Source organism: Camarhynchus parvulus, chromosome 5 (genome assembly GCF_901933205.1).
Source record: "Camarhynchus parvulus chromosome 5, STF_HiC, whole genome shotgun sequence".
Classification (NCBI taxonomy): domain Eukaryota; kingdom Metazoa; phylum Chordata; class Aves; order Passeriformes; family Thraupidae; genus Camarhynchus; species Camarhynchus parvulus.
Genome location: NC_044575.1, coordinates 29,406,615 through 29,424,829, shown reverse-complemented (window position 1 = coordinate 29,424,829; position 18,215 = coordinate 29,406,615). Strand labels below are relative to the sequence as shown.

The following is an 18,215-nucleotide window of genomic DNA, read 5'->3' as shown; positions in this document are numbered from 1 at the left end:
AGTATCATGAGTTTTCCAGAATTGTAAGTCATTGAGTTTAAATGACAGATTTCTCAGTCCAGCTTTGGAATGTGTGTACACACTCCTGCTGAATTATTAGGGGAATGTAGGAAAGATGATTATAGATCATCACCTGCTGCAGCAAGTGCATTATTGAATCTTTTGGTAGTTAGGCTTACAGATATGTGGTTCTTGGTTTTTTCAGGCTATCAAAAAGTGCAGCATGGAAACCAAAGTTACTGTTACAAGAATCAATTATGTAATCCAAATTAAATTTACATACTCCATTAATGTGTATCAAAGAATATTATATTTATATATTAAAATAAACAATGGTAGAAATTAATAACTGTGAATTCTTGTTTTCCAATTCAGATCAAGAGATAGAGAACTGAATTTCAGTTTCCATTTGCAAAATAATATTATGTAGATACTTGCATTATTCTGTCTTGTCTTGGTTATAAATAGTCGTTTAAAATCTTTGTATAAAAAACCTTGAGTGGTTTATGACCCCCCATATTGTGTGTGTCTCTGTTTTAAGACATTTCAAGTGTTCAGATATTATCTGATATAACCATTTCTTGCTGGATCTGACTGGATTCATGTTCTCTTTCAGGAGACGCTGATAGATTGGTGTGATGAGAAGGAACTTAATTTGATTTTAACAACGGGAGGAACAGGGTTTGCACCGCGAGATGTCACTCCAGAGGTGAGATAGTCCTGGAATAGAAAATATGCCCTTTGGTGCAAAAATGCATGAGTCTGGAGGAGGGGAGGGTGATTTTATTTTCTTTTTTTTATTTTCTCTGTAGCTTTACTTTGCAGTATCTGTGGATGGGTCAAGTGCTACACAACTTGGAATCAGAAAAAAGTAATAGAAAATATAGCGCAAGAGAATTACTCTGACCTTGGGTTCTGACCCAAAACAATTTTCAAACTAAATTGTGATACAGTATAATGGTTTCCCAGTCCCCTCACAAAACAAAATTCTAATGGCTTTGTGGCATCATTTTCCTTAGCACTGCAGTACAACACTGCTAAGCAAAACTTTGTGTGGCTTTTGTTGTGTCTTGTGCAAGGAAGAGTGGGATAAGAGAGATGGATCTGCTTGTCAGAAAAATCTGAACAGGCACAGAGGTGGAGGTAATCTGCACCAGTAAATGTTGCTCATGAAATTTGCCTACATTACACTTACATGAAGCTAAAGTAAGGGGGGAAAATAAGAAGCTTAACCTAATGACCTCATGGCCATAAGTTGTCATGTGAAATGACTGTGTGATTGTTCTTGAAGTATTTTGTTATTTATGATTCCAAATTAACATGAACTTGTAAAATCACATCTTTCAGTTGGTGTGATTACATTCACTGAAAGGCAGAACTAAGATTGAGTGAGTTGTGTTTATTTGCACAATTAAACATACCTAGATTTCTCTTAAGTACTCATGTATGTTTTCAATTTCTTAGACTCTCCAGTTGATTTGAGTTCATTATAGCATATCTACAATGCTTATTACTTACAAATGTGTTTTGTCACATGCCTGAAGTTCAAAAATTTTTTTCCGTTAGGAATGAAAAAAACATTTTTTAATTTATTGTATAACGTTTGTGTAACTAGAGAAATATGTAAACAAAATGCTCCTGTTCATTACTTCTGATGGAAATAGAAACCTTGAGTAACTAAAACCTGGGGCGACAGTCTGTGTTATCAGGAAATGGGAGCAATGTTAAGATGAACGCAGTGTGGTACATAGTGAAACTGAGTTTGCAGCTTATTCCCTTTGCTAAAGCCACCACAAGTGAAAAGTGAGTTGGTTAAATTTGTCTCTTGCTTGCAAACTAACATAATACTTTCAAAGGTTGTGTAACCAGGACTGTGTAGAAGGAGGGATGAATTTCTGCTTCAGTTTTCCTTTGTGCAGGATCAAGCCTAGGCAGCAGTGCCAGACAAAGCATTGTAGCCAGTGCAAAAAATTAGCTGCAGATTCTCAAGCAGCATTTGGGACAAAAAATAAACAAATGAGAACTCTATGCACAAACACCTAGTATTTTCTTTACTCTGCATTGCTGTTACTCATACTAATTAACGCAGGGATGATTTTTTTCATCAGTTTTGATGAGTAAGCCATTCTGATAGTTAGCTGAGTACTTACTGTCTCTGTATAATAAAAACACATTGATATAAAAATCCCTAATAACTTGTACTGAAGAAAAACTGTGTTGTTTTTCACTTAGTTAAGTTGGATTAACTTTAATCACAGTGGAAATGTAGAATCCCAGGTTTATTACAAAGTGGTGATGACAAGCATTTTTCCTATGATAGGATTTATTACATCATTCAGTCAAACAAATGATTTTAAGGGAAGAAAATCAGTTTGCCAGTATGAGTCATACCAAAAACATACTAAGAAGCCTAAGTTTTGTCCCCGTATTTTATGTCTTTTGGGTCAATGAGAAAACCCAAAATGGAAAATTCATTATGTCAACATGAAATGTCCAATAACAAGCCTTTAGGAAGACTTGCATTGATGTAGAAATTGGTTTTCACCCCTTGTGTGTATGGTGTTGGTTCAGCATGCTCTCATCACTGAGCTGGCAATGAAAGTATGTGGTCATGGTATTGTGCTATAGAGATGTCACCTTTAAGATGTTAATTTAAAACTTTTAAGAATTGAATTTGATACTGGAAAATGTTTTACTATTTTTCCTTAGAATAGAGACAGTAGTCTGTTGAATTATACTTGTTCTGGTATGTTTCAGTCCTGCTTCTCCTTAATTCCCCTGTACTTTGGATTAGAAAGCAGGTTTCTCTGTTTCTTTTCTATAGATATATAATTATACATACACAATAAAGGTAGTTCCCAAGAATAATTGCAATCCAAAGACTTAATGTTAATTGACTTTTGTAATTATTGATAAAAATGAAACTAAGTGCCTAGCATAATGTAGCTAAAAATGGCTTCTTGCTATCTCAGAAATATGTAATTAAGCATCCCAAAAAATTGGTAGTTTCCCCACTCACTTTGCCTTTAAACACTGTATCAGAACCATTCCGGGTTATGGCAGTTGCTTCAGTGATGCGTAGTAACATTTTTTCTTGTAATGGAGTAGAAGATTTCAGGAATATTCACAATATCTGATTTTCCTTGCCTGTCTCTGATCCATAAATTTATAGCCTCAGTCTAGTTGGTGTGTGGAGAGGAGCTTTTGAAGTAGTTCCTACGATTCACGTTTTGAGGGGCAAAGGTCAGTTTGCTTAAGCAGTGTGAACATCCTTCACTTTGTTGACTACTAGAAATTATGAAATGCATGTGGATATTTAAAAATCCAAATTCACTCAATGGATGGCTGAATTTGAAAGTAAGTGGTTATAGGCATTACTAGTGAATGCTGGAATTCTTAACTGTTATGGCAGTTGGTGGTAGTTTGCATTTGTACTAAAGCTGAAGTGTAAGCCTAATTTTGTAGCTGCACTTTTTTTTACAAGGTAATTTTGCATATAATTTATGGGAATAGTCCTTAAATCTCTGCTGGAGTTTGCTCATGCAGTCTGCTTGTTGATTTTAAAAGTGTTTGTACTGGACAGAGATCCAAGTACGGCCCCAGTTTATTTAGGGAACTTTCATTTTGTATTTCCATATGCAAACATTTATTTCTTGGAACTACAATACTTCAGTGGTAGTTCTTACAGAATGTTGATAACAGTATACATTAACTTTTGTGAAAAAAATTAAGTAATGTTGCAGCATTTTTATCAATCACTAGGAACCCTTCTGCAATATTAATGTATTTTCTCTGTTGCTGTTGCTCAGTACAAAGGGAAAGAAAAAATCTCATGTACGTGGGTGCTCTGCTCAGTTTTCTGTCTTCTGTATTTTTACATTTATTCTTTTGTGAAATTGTACATTCAGAAAATTCACTTGTCTGTCTGCTAACAGTCTTCTAGCTGTTTTCTTATCCTTTGTTCTGTGCAAGTCTTGTTTGCCCATCTATGAGACTGATTTTATGTACTTAGATAATAGCAGTGGAAATCAATGTATTGTCCTCATCTGATGATAGACATACTTGAACTGTGTCACAATGTGTATTCACAAGTAGTTCATCCACACTGCAGGTAATTTTGAGCCCTAAGATTTTAAGACAATACTTTATAAAAAACACAGAAGAGCTGTTTTCCAGCATATAACACCAGACAGATGTTTCCTTACAGTCATTTTGAGTGTTCTGGAAAATTTGTGAATCTTCTTTCAGTTCTTGCTGTTTATATTCTTCAATATTTATGGACTGGTTTAAAATTTATTTAGACACATACTTGTTTTCATTTAGTCTGAAAATATATGCATACTTATTTATTCCTTCATCAGAGTTCTGTAAGAACTCATGAAAAGAAATCATTGTTGTCTGGAATTCCCTTATATTTGTCAATGTTTCTGAAAAATCATGCTCAGGATGAACAAATACTCCAAACATACCACACAGAAGCCATGTGTGGATAGAAGAAAGTCTCAATTCTTCTGTAGTATGTCTTTTTATATTCAGTTCAAACTTGCACCAGCATTTTTAAAATTATTGCCAAATGCAAATTTTCTATCATTTGACTCTTCCCCATTCTCTAAGGTATCTCTCATGGATTTTTTTCTTCAAATTACATTTTACTTCTGCAGACTATTTTAATATCTATATTCTTGCATTTCTCTGACTCAAGAAATGTTGGAAGCCCTCTTGAACTCTATTATTTTCAGTTTTTATGTGTTTTTTTTTCTGTTTATTTTCTTCCACTTTAACTTTGTTAATGAAATGAGATGCTTATGACACAATGGGATAGTCATGTTGTACCCATACTCTCACAGCAACACATTCCATCTAAGCAACCCAAATGCACTGAGACTTAAACTTTTCAAATAACAATCTCCGTTCAATAGGCAGCAACTTACACTAGAAATAATATGTAGGAGGTTTTTGTTCTCCCTGGTTCAAATACTGCCTTTCCAGAGCAGCAGCATTTCTAGTATTGTTTATTGTGGATATAGGACTACTTCTGTTCTTCCTCAGCAATATTTTATTACTGGCACTGGACCAAAAGAAAATAATTTCTGTTTTACAAACTGTCACTTCAGGATGGCTCCATAGTGTGGAGGAATGAAGCCTTCATCTCACATGGGACATAAGTAATTTTATGGTAGGAATAATATGAAATTGTACAACCTCTAATAACCCAGGCTAATGTTTCAGTTTTTCACCCTTCAATATTCCAGGTACCCTCCAATTTAATAGCTATTTTAAGAAAATATTTCTGTAGTCTCTTTTAAAACTGTAGCTTTTCATATCTCTTAATAGAGGTCTTACTCTGAGTTAAGTTTGATTTCTGTGGTGAGCGATTGTATAACAACATGTGCTGTGTATGGATGACATCTGACCTTTTGAGGCCTTCATAGTTCTTAGGAAATTGTTTCCAGCCCAGCTTGCTCCCAGAGGGGTGGGCATTACAAAACCTTGCTATGTGCATCTTGTCAAACAAAGGTGCTTAAATGGAGCAGATTGCTCTGTGACAGACCCTTCCAAATTCTCTGCTACTCTTTTGGAAGTTTATCAGCAACTCTGTAAAGTACCATTCCCTTTTTCTTCGTCCTCCAAGCAGTTCCTAGCTTATATGATTAGGTCTTTATCTAGTCTGCTTTTATTTTTCAATAAAATTTGTTATTTGATATGCAGTATTTGGTGTTATAAAATTCAAATATATTTATGTGCCATAATGCTTCAATTTAAAAGTATATGTTTAGATTTTTAATCTTTCCTGGAAGGCATGTTATTATAGCAGAATTTATATGTTTAGTCGCAGAACAGTTTTCACTAAACATCTATTACCAGTTTCTTTGAGAAGCAGCAGTATACAAATTATTTGCACCACACAGCACACTGTCAGTTTACAGAAGTACCTGTGTCTTGAGAAATTCCACTCTGATTTAGCTGACTTAAAGGGCTGAAGAGTGCCCTTCTCCTCTACTCTCTCCTCTCTCTCCTCTCTCTTCTCTCTCCTCTTCTCCCCCTTCCCTTCTTTGAGTTTCTCAGGGAAACTTGGTAGCACACCCTCATCACTGAAGGGCTTGGCTGTGCTATCATCAACTGCAGTCACTGCATGGAAACACCTGCAAGCTACTCAGACTCCTTTAGGGAGAAATGTGAGGGGCAAGAAAGGCAGATCCCATTTCAGGTCCATTACTCAACTATCAGAGGTCATCAAAAAAATAAGACCATCAAAAAAAACTATAATACTTGTCTGTATATGGGATTGATGTGTCTAAAATGCAAAGCTGCATATTTTTATTAACATTCCTTTAAAAAAGTTTCAACTGCCACCGTGGATATAGAAAAAGGTAAAAAAAATATGATGGTAGAAATATGAAGGTAAAAAGAGAGATGCTTTCTGTGAGAGTTACACAACTCAGTCTGTTTGGTTTATCATTAAGAACACTGATAAATAACTTTGCTTTGCCTGTACTTTCTTTGAGAAATAGTGTACAATACTAAAGGCTTTGTAAGGTACCAAAGGCCTTCTTTACCTGCTAAAGGGAATTGTAAAAATAGCTGATAATAGAAAGCTTGAGCCAGGAAAATGTAAAAAATTCCTCATAATGAAAGGCTTTATGTGTTTGGGTTAGGGTTTGTTGGTTTAAGAGTTTAATCGCACAAGCAAATTCCCTAAAGAGCTGTATTCTTCATTTTCATTTTAATTCTGTCAAATCAAAAGAGTTGGCTCGTGGGAGAAATGTCTTATAAAACTCAAGTTATCTTGTACTTCTTGTAGAAATCATGGATGATGTTAAATGAATCATCCTGCACTTACAGCCTTATGTTCTGTATATGTTAGATGAGAAGATAGTTTGGATCAAATGGATCCTGAAATTAATAATGAAATTATTTTATTTCCTGAATTCAAAAGGAATTCATTAATTGCTTTTGTCTCTTTTTTGAAAATGTGAAACTCTGATAATATTGGCTGAAAATGCTGGGGCAAATATCTCTTTAATTACTTAACTAATGTATTAACCTTCTGTGTAAAGTTGTCTGACTGTCAAATGATTAAGGTAATGGTAATAGAATTCCATTAAGCCTTTGGTTATTTTTGCTTATTTGAGGATCAGCTTTTATTTGCTTTTTTTAAGGTGTCCTTAATACTTTTGAATAGCAAATAGAGGCTGTGTTTTTTGACTTTCAAACATATAGGAAATATTTGCAAGCTCTGGTGAAAAGACCAGTAAAACAGCAGTAAGGAATTTGAATGTTTCATAAAATGAGAAACAAAGCCACCGTAATGAACCTGGAAATCTCAATTTTTTTTTTTAATTTTGAAATTAAAGGGTTTTTTCCAAGGTAATTTAGGAATGGCAGTTGGAAGAAGGCTGGCATGTCCTGAGGTGGGCAAATGGTTCCTGCATGAGCGAACCCAGTACTTCCAAAAGTACACCCAGATGAACAATATTATTATGGTGTGGTTTTTGAATGGGGTAAAGAGAAGAGTTTTCCTCCTCTTGGTTTTACTGTTGCCTTTTAGCTGTGTTTTCACTGTAGAACCACAGCTCATGTGGACATTTCTCTATTAGTTTAAATAAACTGGCTTGTCTCTTATTAGCAGTGTAGCCACAACAATGAATGTATCTTGCAGTCCTTTCTGTAACTGGGGAAGAAAAATAGGCCTGCCATAGGACTTCTACATAATGAAATTTTCAAATTGGAACTTTTGGAATTTTTTTTCCTCTTAGGCATTTTTAAAAATAGTTTCCATTAAAACATGACTTTGGAGAAGATAATAGGAAACTGAACAAAATTAAACATCAAGTTCAAGCAAAATAATCCTGAAAATAGTGTCAGGCCTGAAATTTTTGTCCTCAATGTGTGATTTTTTTTCTGATCATGGTCTATTACAAAGAGTTTAGTTAAAGCTAAATACAGGGAAAATTAACAAAAAAATAATGTGGACATGTTAGGAAGACTTCCCTGTGAAGGCAGCTTAAAGACATAATAACTAGATGGCAAATACTAGTTTGGATTTAAGATGTATGAAAAATTGAGCGAGTTAGTCCTTTTGACATTAGCACACCAAAATAGAAAAATGACTCATTATTAAAATAGTTGATCATTAAAACTAATACTTATTAAAGAATAGAGAATTTCTCATTTACTGCTTCCCTGCTGTGTAGGAGCTTTTCCAACCACTAAGTGGAAAGAAACTAGAAGAGTCTTGGAAAGCAGCTGCCTTCAGGAGTTATTCTTAGGATTATAACTAGTTCTTCTCCTGCTTTTGCTAATTGCTACCACATGGAGCAGTGAAGCTTTAGCAAAATGTTGACTCAGTATAAGTACCAAAATAGAAAACCAAAATGACTATTGTCACGCTTAGGCATGAAAGTCTTATCAGTTATGGACAAGAAAATAATTACTTTCTAACTTTTATTTGGACTATATTTTAGTTTCTTGTCCCTTCATGCATGTATTCTTTTCCTAGTTACTCTTTCATCAGAATACCTAAATAGTGAGGTGCACAACCTACTGTTATTTATTGTTGACATTTAAACTGTCACTGGATTTTTAAAGTCCATGTTTTCCTCCACAAATAAGCATTTTCTTATGGTACACTGAGATCAGTTTGTCATAGTTCATTTTCATTAAGCTTGAAAGATCTCCCTTCAGAGAGAAGGTGATAGCAATTTTGTTCTTGATATGATGCAGCTAATTGTAGTTCCTGCTGGCCTCAAAATCACAGGATTTTATAAAACTGCCAATATGTGCCCTTACCTTGTAGTCTGGTATCTCTGGTTCAGGCAGTATTTGCAGTTCCTGGCTGGTTTATGCCATTACTAATCATATGATGGAAGTCTCTTGGTCTTCTCTGCCTAAATTATTTGTCATTTTGTTCTAAGTCCAAACAGTAGTGTTCAATATGGGAAAGTTTGGGTATGGAAAAAATTCCTATTCTATGATCCAAATTTCTAAATTTGAAGTTCTATTAACCTCTGTTATTCTTGTGCCTTGCTCTGCTAGGAGAAGAGTGAGTGGTTGATACCCAGAGATCAGTATAAATAAAGTTCCATCAGCTTAGCCTATCACTACTGTATTCTTTAAAAACTTTGTTGCATATGAGTGCATGGCAAGTTCATACAGATTCTCTCTGCAACCTTTCCAAATCCTGATTCAGCAATGGCACAAAAAAGCTCATGATTCCTTTATATTATCTAAGGTCCTCCACAGTTTGAAGAGGGAATAGTTGGCTTCTTGTTTCATATTACTGCCTTGTCAAAGTGAAGTGCAGGTTTTCAGTGCTGGCAATAAAAAGTTAATGTGCAGCCAGATAAATGCACACAAAATGTGGACTTCTAAGTAGACAGAAATAGTGAAGTTTGATTCTTGGTTGATTCTTCTAGTTTCTAGGTAGAATACTGAATAAAAAGTCTCATTATTTAAATGAGAGGTGAGTTAAGTTACTGAACTTGATTAGTGCTGGGATTTTCTCAGTTCTTACATTTCAGAGTTCATTGCATGTATTTGAAATAAAGCAGCAGCTAAGATTTCTGAAACAGTTTAATTTGTTTAAAAAAACAGCCATGTTAAATAGCAAAATGCTTAAGTTAAACACAAGAGACTATTCAAGGTAACAAATAGGTGCTGATAAGTTTGATACTTAGAAGAGGGTTGCCCCACAAGATTCATAAGACTAATTAGAGACACATTAGAGTGTGGGTGTGTCCAAGCCAAATTCAAACACCAACCTGCACTAATAATGAGTAACAGTTAATGATGACTTCCGTTTATCTCACAAATGGCCAGCAGTGGCTCATGGGTACTCCTGTGCAACTTCACAAGCCATTTTGCAGTGGATGTGGGAATGAGCTCACAAGACCAACCCCTTTCCCCTCTTATACTAGAGGTGCTAGAGGTAAGTGTGGTTTTGGGGAACAAGGGTGGGGAGGTCATGAGATGAAAGTGATGTGGGCTTCTTAAATTTTTCACAAACCTCCATAAAGGCATGTATCTGGGGATGGGCAAAGATTCAGATGAATTCTTATTTTTTGCCCAAAGAGATTACCCAGTCCTAAACTGACATGCTTTCCTTGAACTGGGAGTCAGAAATCCCTTTTCTCTTCTGTTTTTCTGCTGCAGAAATTCCCAACATTCCCATTATGTGGGCTCCAGAGAGGGGTAAGCAACATCTTCAATCCCACCCAATCATTTCCAAACTAATTCTTTGCTAGTATTTTTTTGCTTTTTTAATCATCATCAGAAACAGTTTTTAGACACATTTTTTCCCATTTGTTTGATTTTCTTGTGGATCCTCATATTTTTGTTTTATAGGAAGGTCCCATGGCCTCCCCAAGTGCTAGGGTCAGACTCATTTGATGTTTCCATTTGTGTGCTATTCTCCTGTGGATTTTCATGGTTCACTCTGATCAATGATATTACCAAAGGGTGAGCATCTAGACTCTTGGGACTGTTTCACTCATGGTATCCTGAGTTGCTGAAAAAGCACTGCCACCCTACTGTCCTGTCAGTCATTTGGCAGGTTTATGTTTTGTTCTTGCCAACAGTTGCATCTGATTGTTGGTGGGCTTTGGTCTTTTTCTGCCTTGTTTGGGGACTGCCTGGCATTCACTGCTGTCTTATATTCTCTCTACCTGCTGGCTGTGTGGCATTGTCCTGCAGAAATCTTGGCCCTTTGCCTGACTGTCTAGCATTGCCTCTTGAGCAGCTAATTGCTTGACAGTGACTACCTACTGCCCTGTCCATCTGTTGACCGGCACGTGTCGCCTCCTTACTGTCCTTTCAGTCGGATTGTACAGGGGCATTGGCCTCCTGCTGCCCTGTCTCCTGCTCCAAGTGCCTGGCATTGCCTTCCTGCTGAGTGCATCTGCTGACTTTGTGGAATTGCTCTTCTGCTGCTTGACACCTGCTGAATGTTTGGTACTGCTTTAGCAACTTGCTGAATGTTTGGCGTTTTCCTCATGCCTTTTCACCTGATCCTTGAATATAGTGTCCCCTTGCTGCTCTTTGAGTCTGCTTACTCACTGATACTTGCTCTTTTACTGTCCTGTCCACTTGCTTTATGCCTGGCATTTCTATCATATTGTCCTATCCATCTGCCTAGATTTTATTTCTAAATATGCACCAGTCTGAAAAGGTTAAGAAGAATTGTAAGGAATGGGGAAAAACTATGGTCTGGCTCCTTCATGGTCTGATTCAGTTTAACACACCAGCCAAAAACTGATCTCAGTACCAGCATTCAGCTTTTTCATAGAATTACTCAAAAACCCTTTCCCATCTTATGAAAAAAGTAACCAAACCCAAACCAAACTGAATTGTATTAAGTCTTTGCTTCCATCGCTTTATTTGAGAGGTGTATGACTAAGTTGTACTGTATTAAGTATTAAATTCAATAGTAATTAAGTACTATAACCCTAATATTGCCTAAGGTACCTCAGAATCCATGGAAGGTAGGTAATAACAGGAGGGAAAAACAATCTGTTGCTCAGTCTCAGAAAGATTAAGGTTTGAATGTAGAGCTGTGTTCATTAAACACAGCGGATCAAAGAAGCTAAATAAATTTTACAGGTCTCTTTATTTAAAACAGAGGACTGCAGTGAATCTAAATAAACCACTCGATCGCTACAGTGTTACCAAACCAAAATGTGTCCTAATTGCTGCTTCCTACTCTTTCTGTACTGGGAGAATTGTCCATTGCTAGTTTACAGAAACCTTTTCTCTCTCAGATTAAGAGCAAGGACTTGACTACATCTGTAAGGTCCATAGTAAGGGAATAAATCATTGTCACATCTTGGAATAAGAAGCAGGATTTCTGCTCTTCTTTTAATTCAACTCATTTGACCTCTTTTCTTAGCTCTTCCACAGTTTTTAGCTTATTACAAGTGTTGTTGGGTTTGTGGTTTTGAAACCAGTAGCAACTAGGACTTGAAGAAAATATTCTGTCATTATGAATCCTGTCATAATTTCGTAATAAATTCTTACTATATTTCGATAAATTGTATGTAATGTTCTTTTAACCTTAGCTTTTAATCTCTTCAGATATATTAGTACTGCTTTTGCTATCTTCAAAGGTACCTTAAATATGTGAAATTATGTCTAAGTGATGCCTTGTGAAGGCTGACCTAGACCAGAGGCTAGACAGAGTTAGAATAAAGTAGGGATTTATTAAAAGGCCTCAATGGATACACCTTGGGCAGCACAAGAACCCAGACAGGGCTAAACCCAAGATGAACAAAAATGATCCCAAAATGGATGACCAGTCACGTGGTTTCTCACTTATATAAGTTCTGGTCCATTTGCATATTAGAGTTAATTGTCCAATTACAGCTTTAGGTTACAAAGTCCCATCCTTCTTGTTTTTCTCTCTTCATTCTGCAATTGTTTATGCTCTTGGGCCTGAGATTTGGATCATTTGTGCTTGCTCCCCAGGTAGAGAGGGAATTGTTTTGTCTACCTACTCTGTAAAGAGAGCTTACTAATCCTTAATATGAAACTCAGAACTACACACTAAAGCAGCACAGAATCAAAAAAAAATATAAAAGCTGAAACCTGAGGCATCATAAGCATAGAGGCAGGGTGGCATCCCTTGAATCAGTAGCAGCTTTCCCCAGTGTGGGACCAGCTGTGGAATCAGATGAAGACGCTGTGAGAGAGTACCTTGTTCCCATGCCCCCAACGCCAGCTTGCTGCTGTAGAGGATGGCTCCCAGGACAGCTGGGAATGCTCAGAAGAAGAGCTAGTAGCACCCTTCTCCCAGTTTTCACATTAATGCCTAGAAACCAGTTAACTTGTGTTCTGCTCCAAGGAGCTGGAGGATGTCAATGTCCACTTATATTTTAGTCCTTTGCTGTCTGCTAGGCTCTCCTGTTCTCTCTCGTCTCAGCCTTTCCAATCCTCCCTTGCTTTTCCAAGCATATTTTTTTCACAACTTCATAAACTCTTAAGGATGGTAGGCTGTCAGTCTCTCACTTCCCACCAGCTTCATGTTGTTGAAGGGTGTGGTGACAAGAACAGGTCTCAATGGCAAATCTCTTTCTCCAAGCTTTAACTCCCAGTATTACTTTGATGCTTCCCTAGGCTGTTGTTTGAGAAGCATAGCAGGGGCTGGAAGGGAGGAGGAATATTCACTCTAGCACTGTGGGGCTGCAGGATACTGCTAGAATTCACCTCTTATCCCAAGAAACATAAGTAATTTATTAGTGTATCATTTCAGTTATTTTTAATGTAGGGATTTTTTAATTAATATTGCCTCAAATATGTGGGGATTTTTTAAAAATAATATTAGAGTTACATGAATTTTAAATGCAGAAAAGTAGCAGAAGCTGGAGGAAAATAAACACTAAGATTTTACTTGAATGCATGGAATTTGCTTCACTGAAAATTATACTATGGCAGAACTGATGCAGTGCTGTCTTAGGCAGCTTCACTGTAACATATCAAGTTAAATCAGTTTTCTCCCTGGTACAAATATTCAAATTAGTTCTAAAAGAATCTGTGGTAAGTTGAAAGAATGAATTTTAGGTTTTGTTTTATAAATGAGTCAACATTTGGTTAAAGAAAAGTTTGCACACAAAGCCCTGGGAGTAACATTTTCGCTGTTAAATCCCTGTAATACTGATATACAACATTATTTTATCTTTTTTTTTAATAGGGGTTTGGGGAGGTTTTTTTAATCTTTTGTCCTTCTTATTTTTGGTGGGGTGGGGGGGTTGAAGGTATTCTTTAGCCTATCCTGTTAGAAGTTAATTTTTGGTAGAAAATCCTGCGCTGATTTTCTACCAAAAATTAACTTCTAAAACAGGTATGAGCAGTACGAGTCTTTCCAGATCACAAAATTTCCCTTTCCAGAATAACTAAATTTCCTGTTATAAGCCCAGTTTTATCTCTGTTTTATTCCTCTTTTTTCAGACTCTTTTCCTTCATTATTATCTCTGATAAAAACCCTGTTATAGTTCTCATAGTCATTTCCTGAACTAAAATGTCTAAATCTTGCAAATTATTTATCAGGAGAGTGTTTGTTGTATATTCTCTTTACTTCAATGCGCTTTTTAATCGTAATTTATTTTTTTACAGTTCACTTTCTTTATTCTTCTCTATTTTCTAAAGGTATCTTTTCTGACGATAGCAACATTGCAGTCTCTAAGCAACTAATTTCTTTAGTTGTTTCTGGGAAGAAAACAAATTCCTAACTAACACAGGTCTTTTGCATTCAAAAAGAGAGATATATGATTATTTTTCTACCTTGGGATTTCCAGAAGGTGTTTCACTTCCTTGATCAATTTAATCACTGCCTTCACTTTCACTTGATGTTTTCCACTCTTAAAATTAATGTGTCTGACAGTGACTTGTATCAACTTGGAGTTCAGATTTTATAATGTGTGTATGTTGCTTCTGGATTCAGATTGAAAAGTTTATTTGGTTAATTTTAGACAAGAATGCTTTGAATGATACATGTTGCGCTAAAGAACATACATGCCTTTTCTTTCATGCTTGTCATCACTGACAAAGGCTTTTGCTGTTGCAATTAATTGATACAAAGTTCCAGTGTCTTTCTGATGTTATCTCTTAACTTAGTTGGCCAATAGCTTTTGTTGGAAAAATGAGGAGATGATGTTGCATTTAGAGTATAAAAATTTGTCAGCAGATCAATCCCTTGTTTCCCTGCTAGAGATCCAAGAGGGTGTAGGTGCAGTCAGCTTACTCTCTGACTGCAGCCAATGTGGCACTTTAAGTCTGGTCACATTCTGTAAGAGCTTTCATGAGCACAGATTCACAGATAGTGTAGTTCATTAAAGCAGCATGTTATACATTCTTGTTAGATTGACTATAATAGATGCACTAGATCTACAAAATGTAAGCATATAGTGCTATGTACAACTCTTCACATGTGATGTCCAAGGCAGGCAGAGGCACAAATCTTACAGAGGCATCCCAGCTCTGGCAAGGAGGAGAGGATCATGCCTGTTGACTTGTCTGCAGAATGGGATCGTGTTCTCATCCTTTGTCTCTGAAAGAGGATTTCAAATGCAAAATTGATACTTTGGGGAGAAGTGGAGATATCCTGTTGCTGCTTTCATCAATGGTGGTGGCCAGCTGTTTGCATATAAAGGCAGGGGTTTGCACCCCTAGCAGCAGGCCATCATGCCCACAACGATTCCTTCACCACACATCTCACAGCATCTCCTGGCTTTAGGCCTTATTCCTACAGATGCATGTGCAAAGTAATGAATCAGTGACTGTTGCAGATTGTTCCCCCCATACATTTTGCTGCTGTTCTACTCAGACAGGTTTTAGATTCAGCCTGGAGAAGAGAAGGCTTCAGGGAGGCCCTATTTCATTCTTTCAGGACATAAAAGGGGACTATAAAAGATGGGACCAAACTTTTTAGCAGGGCCTGATGTCATAGGACAAGGAGGAATGATTTTAAACTGAAGGAGGGTGGATTTAGATATTAGGAAGAAATTCCTTACTGTGGAGGTGATGAGGCACTAGCACAGCTTGCACAGATGAGTACGGATGCCCCATCCCTGGAAGTGTTCAAGGTCAGGTTCAATGGGGCTGTGAACAGCTTGATCTAGTTGAAGATATCCTTGCTTATTGTAGGGGAGATTGGACTTAAATGGCCTTCAAAAGGCTCCTCCCAACTCAGACCATTCTATGACTTGCTTCTTTCACTTCATTTGGGATTTTAATGAAGTCAGATTTATATAATTGTTTCGAAATTTTATCTGAGACTGCACCTAAGCTTTCGTTTGATTCAGCCTTTGCTGCTCTCATGGAACGTCATAGCAACAGTAATCAATCTTTTGCACCTTCATTGGTTGCTGTGAATAAATATTTGTACACCTTTATTACGCTTTCTTCTTGCAACCTTTCTGCAGGTAGATTGAGTGAGTAGGAAATAAGCTTTGTTTTGTGTAGTGTTGCAATCACATACATCATTCATTCCAGTGAACTAATCATCACATTCAAGTGGGAGATTTTGTAGATTTCAAAGCTGAATGAAACCTACATGTTGCACCTTTAATTTTAGCTGAATTTTTGACTTACACCTCCCTTTTTAAGAGTGAAAATTTGTTGGTTTACTGTCACTTTCTACTAAATGCTGACCAGTTCTTCCTTTGAGACCAAATAATGCTTAGGTGTCCAGTGGTATACAGAATTAATCCATGAACAGCAAGGCTTAATGCTATGGTGTCTTTCAAACTCTTTTACAATTCATCCATATTTTACTGATTTCTGCTGGTCAGAACTGGGCATTCCTAGAAAAAGAAAAGAGAAGAGCACAAAATTCTTTTAGATGTATTTGTCTCCTAGGGATCTAATTTCCTGCAGAATCTTAATAAGAAGCTGCTGTTAAATCACCATCATTCTTTGCAGGAAAGAGAGAGTAGAATTTTCTTTTGACTTTAAGGTTAGCAAAGATGGATGTTTCCAGTCTAGCTAGAAATGTGGGATTTTCCCAATAGCTTTTACACTGTTTAGACAGTCTAATATTTTCCCTAGAAATATTTTGTGTCTTTATTTTCATTTTTATATTTTCTTTTGAAGAAAGATGATTATTTAACGTGTAATTTGTTTCATCAGATACAAAGTGTTGGGCAGCTAACCTTGGGTACATTTGATTTTTGTGTTATTCTGAATTATGGTCTTGCATCACCCATGTAATTTATACAGAAATACTGTCTGCTTTTTCACTTGAGTTAGTCTGCCTAGAGGTGTGATGTTAGTAGTTGCTGTACACTTAGTATGAGCACATTTGCTGTGGTAGTGAGATGCTTAACATTCAGTGCAGGAGTCCTGGGTACGTTTTGAGTAACAGAGCAAGAGCTAACTTGTTCACTGTGCCCATCCAAGAATCTCTTTTGCCTTGTAGTTTCTTAAAAGCTACTGCCTTTTCTCAGTGATCCACTCACACTGCTAGTGTAAAAATCTGCGTGCTGAAAAAGTTTGGACACAGGGAATTTTATTAAAGAGCAAAAAGATTTTTCTGCACAACATGGTCTGCTGCTTCATGCACAGCAGAAAAGTATGTGAGGTGAGATACTTATATACCTGTGTTGCTATATCTGTATTAATGAAAAAGTGTGTATGGTATAGGAACCCTGAGGGTTTCAAAACTGAGTTCTGCAGCTGGGAAGTAAACTGGCAGAATTTGTCTATACAGTGCAAAGTTGTAATAATGTGTAAGTATTGCTCTGTCTCAGCTGAGTAGTGTCAATAAATTATTCAACTGGTTTTACCTAGTGCCTGAAAGATGTTTTAACATCTTCTAAAACTGAAAAAAACTGGTGTTTTGGAAATGTGCATAGTAAACATCTTCGGAACAGCGTAATAGAGAGAATATATTCTACACTGGGTGTTTTATATATATATTGTTACCTATTACTATAAACTGCTGTAAGCCATTAATTAAATAATAAAATTCCAGAGGAAAAGGTAAACTTGATATATTTAATATTTCTCACTCAATATATTAGGAATTCTACTGTCTTCCACTTTAGTGCTCTGTGCTACAGCAGTCTCAACAAAACAATTTTCATCTTCTGCTTGAGAAACTAAAATTGTTTCAATTGTTTCCATGAGAATCTTGGAGATAAAAGATGTGATTTATGCCAGAAGTTAAAATAGTCCTATATAGAAAATCATTTGACAGAATGCACAGTAGGTCACTTTGGCTTTCAAAATCTGTTCGCTTGTTCAGTTCTAATGAAAGTGTCATTTGCTTGTGCCAAAACTGACAACAGCTCAGACTCTGAACACATGAATTGCATCATTGGATGTCACAAAAGAATAATTTCTATGAATTTTTAAGTTATGGAACAAGTTCTTTGAAGTTGCTGTTATTAGAGATGCTTTATCATTTACTTGGGGAGGGAAGGTACTGTGTAAGTGAATCTTAAGAGAAAGTATTCATTTGTAGTTCTTCTGTTGCTATGGTGTATTCCTGAAAAGTTATCACTCGTTAGTCTGGCCTTTGTAGTGGAGAAGGTGTATTTTGGGAAAGGTTGTTTTTATTAAATCTTCAACATTGAAGATTTGAGATCTCAAAGTATTTGGAGGAGCTACTTCACCTGTGGAAGAATTTGACTGAAGTTTCAGGAGTGCAAGTGTTTTGAATGCCATATTTGTTCTTGGCAAAAGGTAGCAAATGTTAGGAAACATCAGAAGAGATCCTCGAAAAA

At 36.4% G+C, this 18,215-nt stretch overlaps 1 protein-coding gene across 6 annotated transcripts in view; it reads left to right on the top strand.

Moving 5' to 3' along the window:
* GPHN (gephyrin) overlaps positions 1-18,215 on the top strand; it is a 268,694-nt gene that overhangs the window by 139,682 nt on the left and 110,797 nt on the right. For all 6 annotated transcript variants that reach the window (XM_030949405.1, XM_030949403.1, XM_030949401.1 and 3 more), the window contains exon 4: positions 617-709. In XM_030949405.1, the coding sequence (XP_030805265.1) occupies positions 617-709 (93 nt within the window). The remainder of the gene's footprint in view (positions 1-616; positions 710-18,215) is intronic.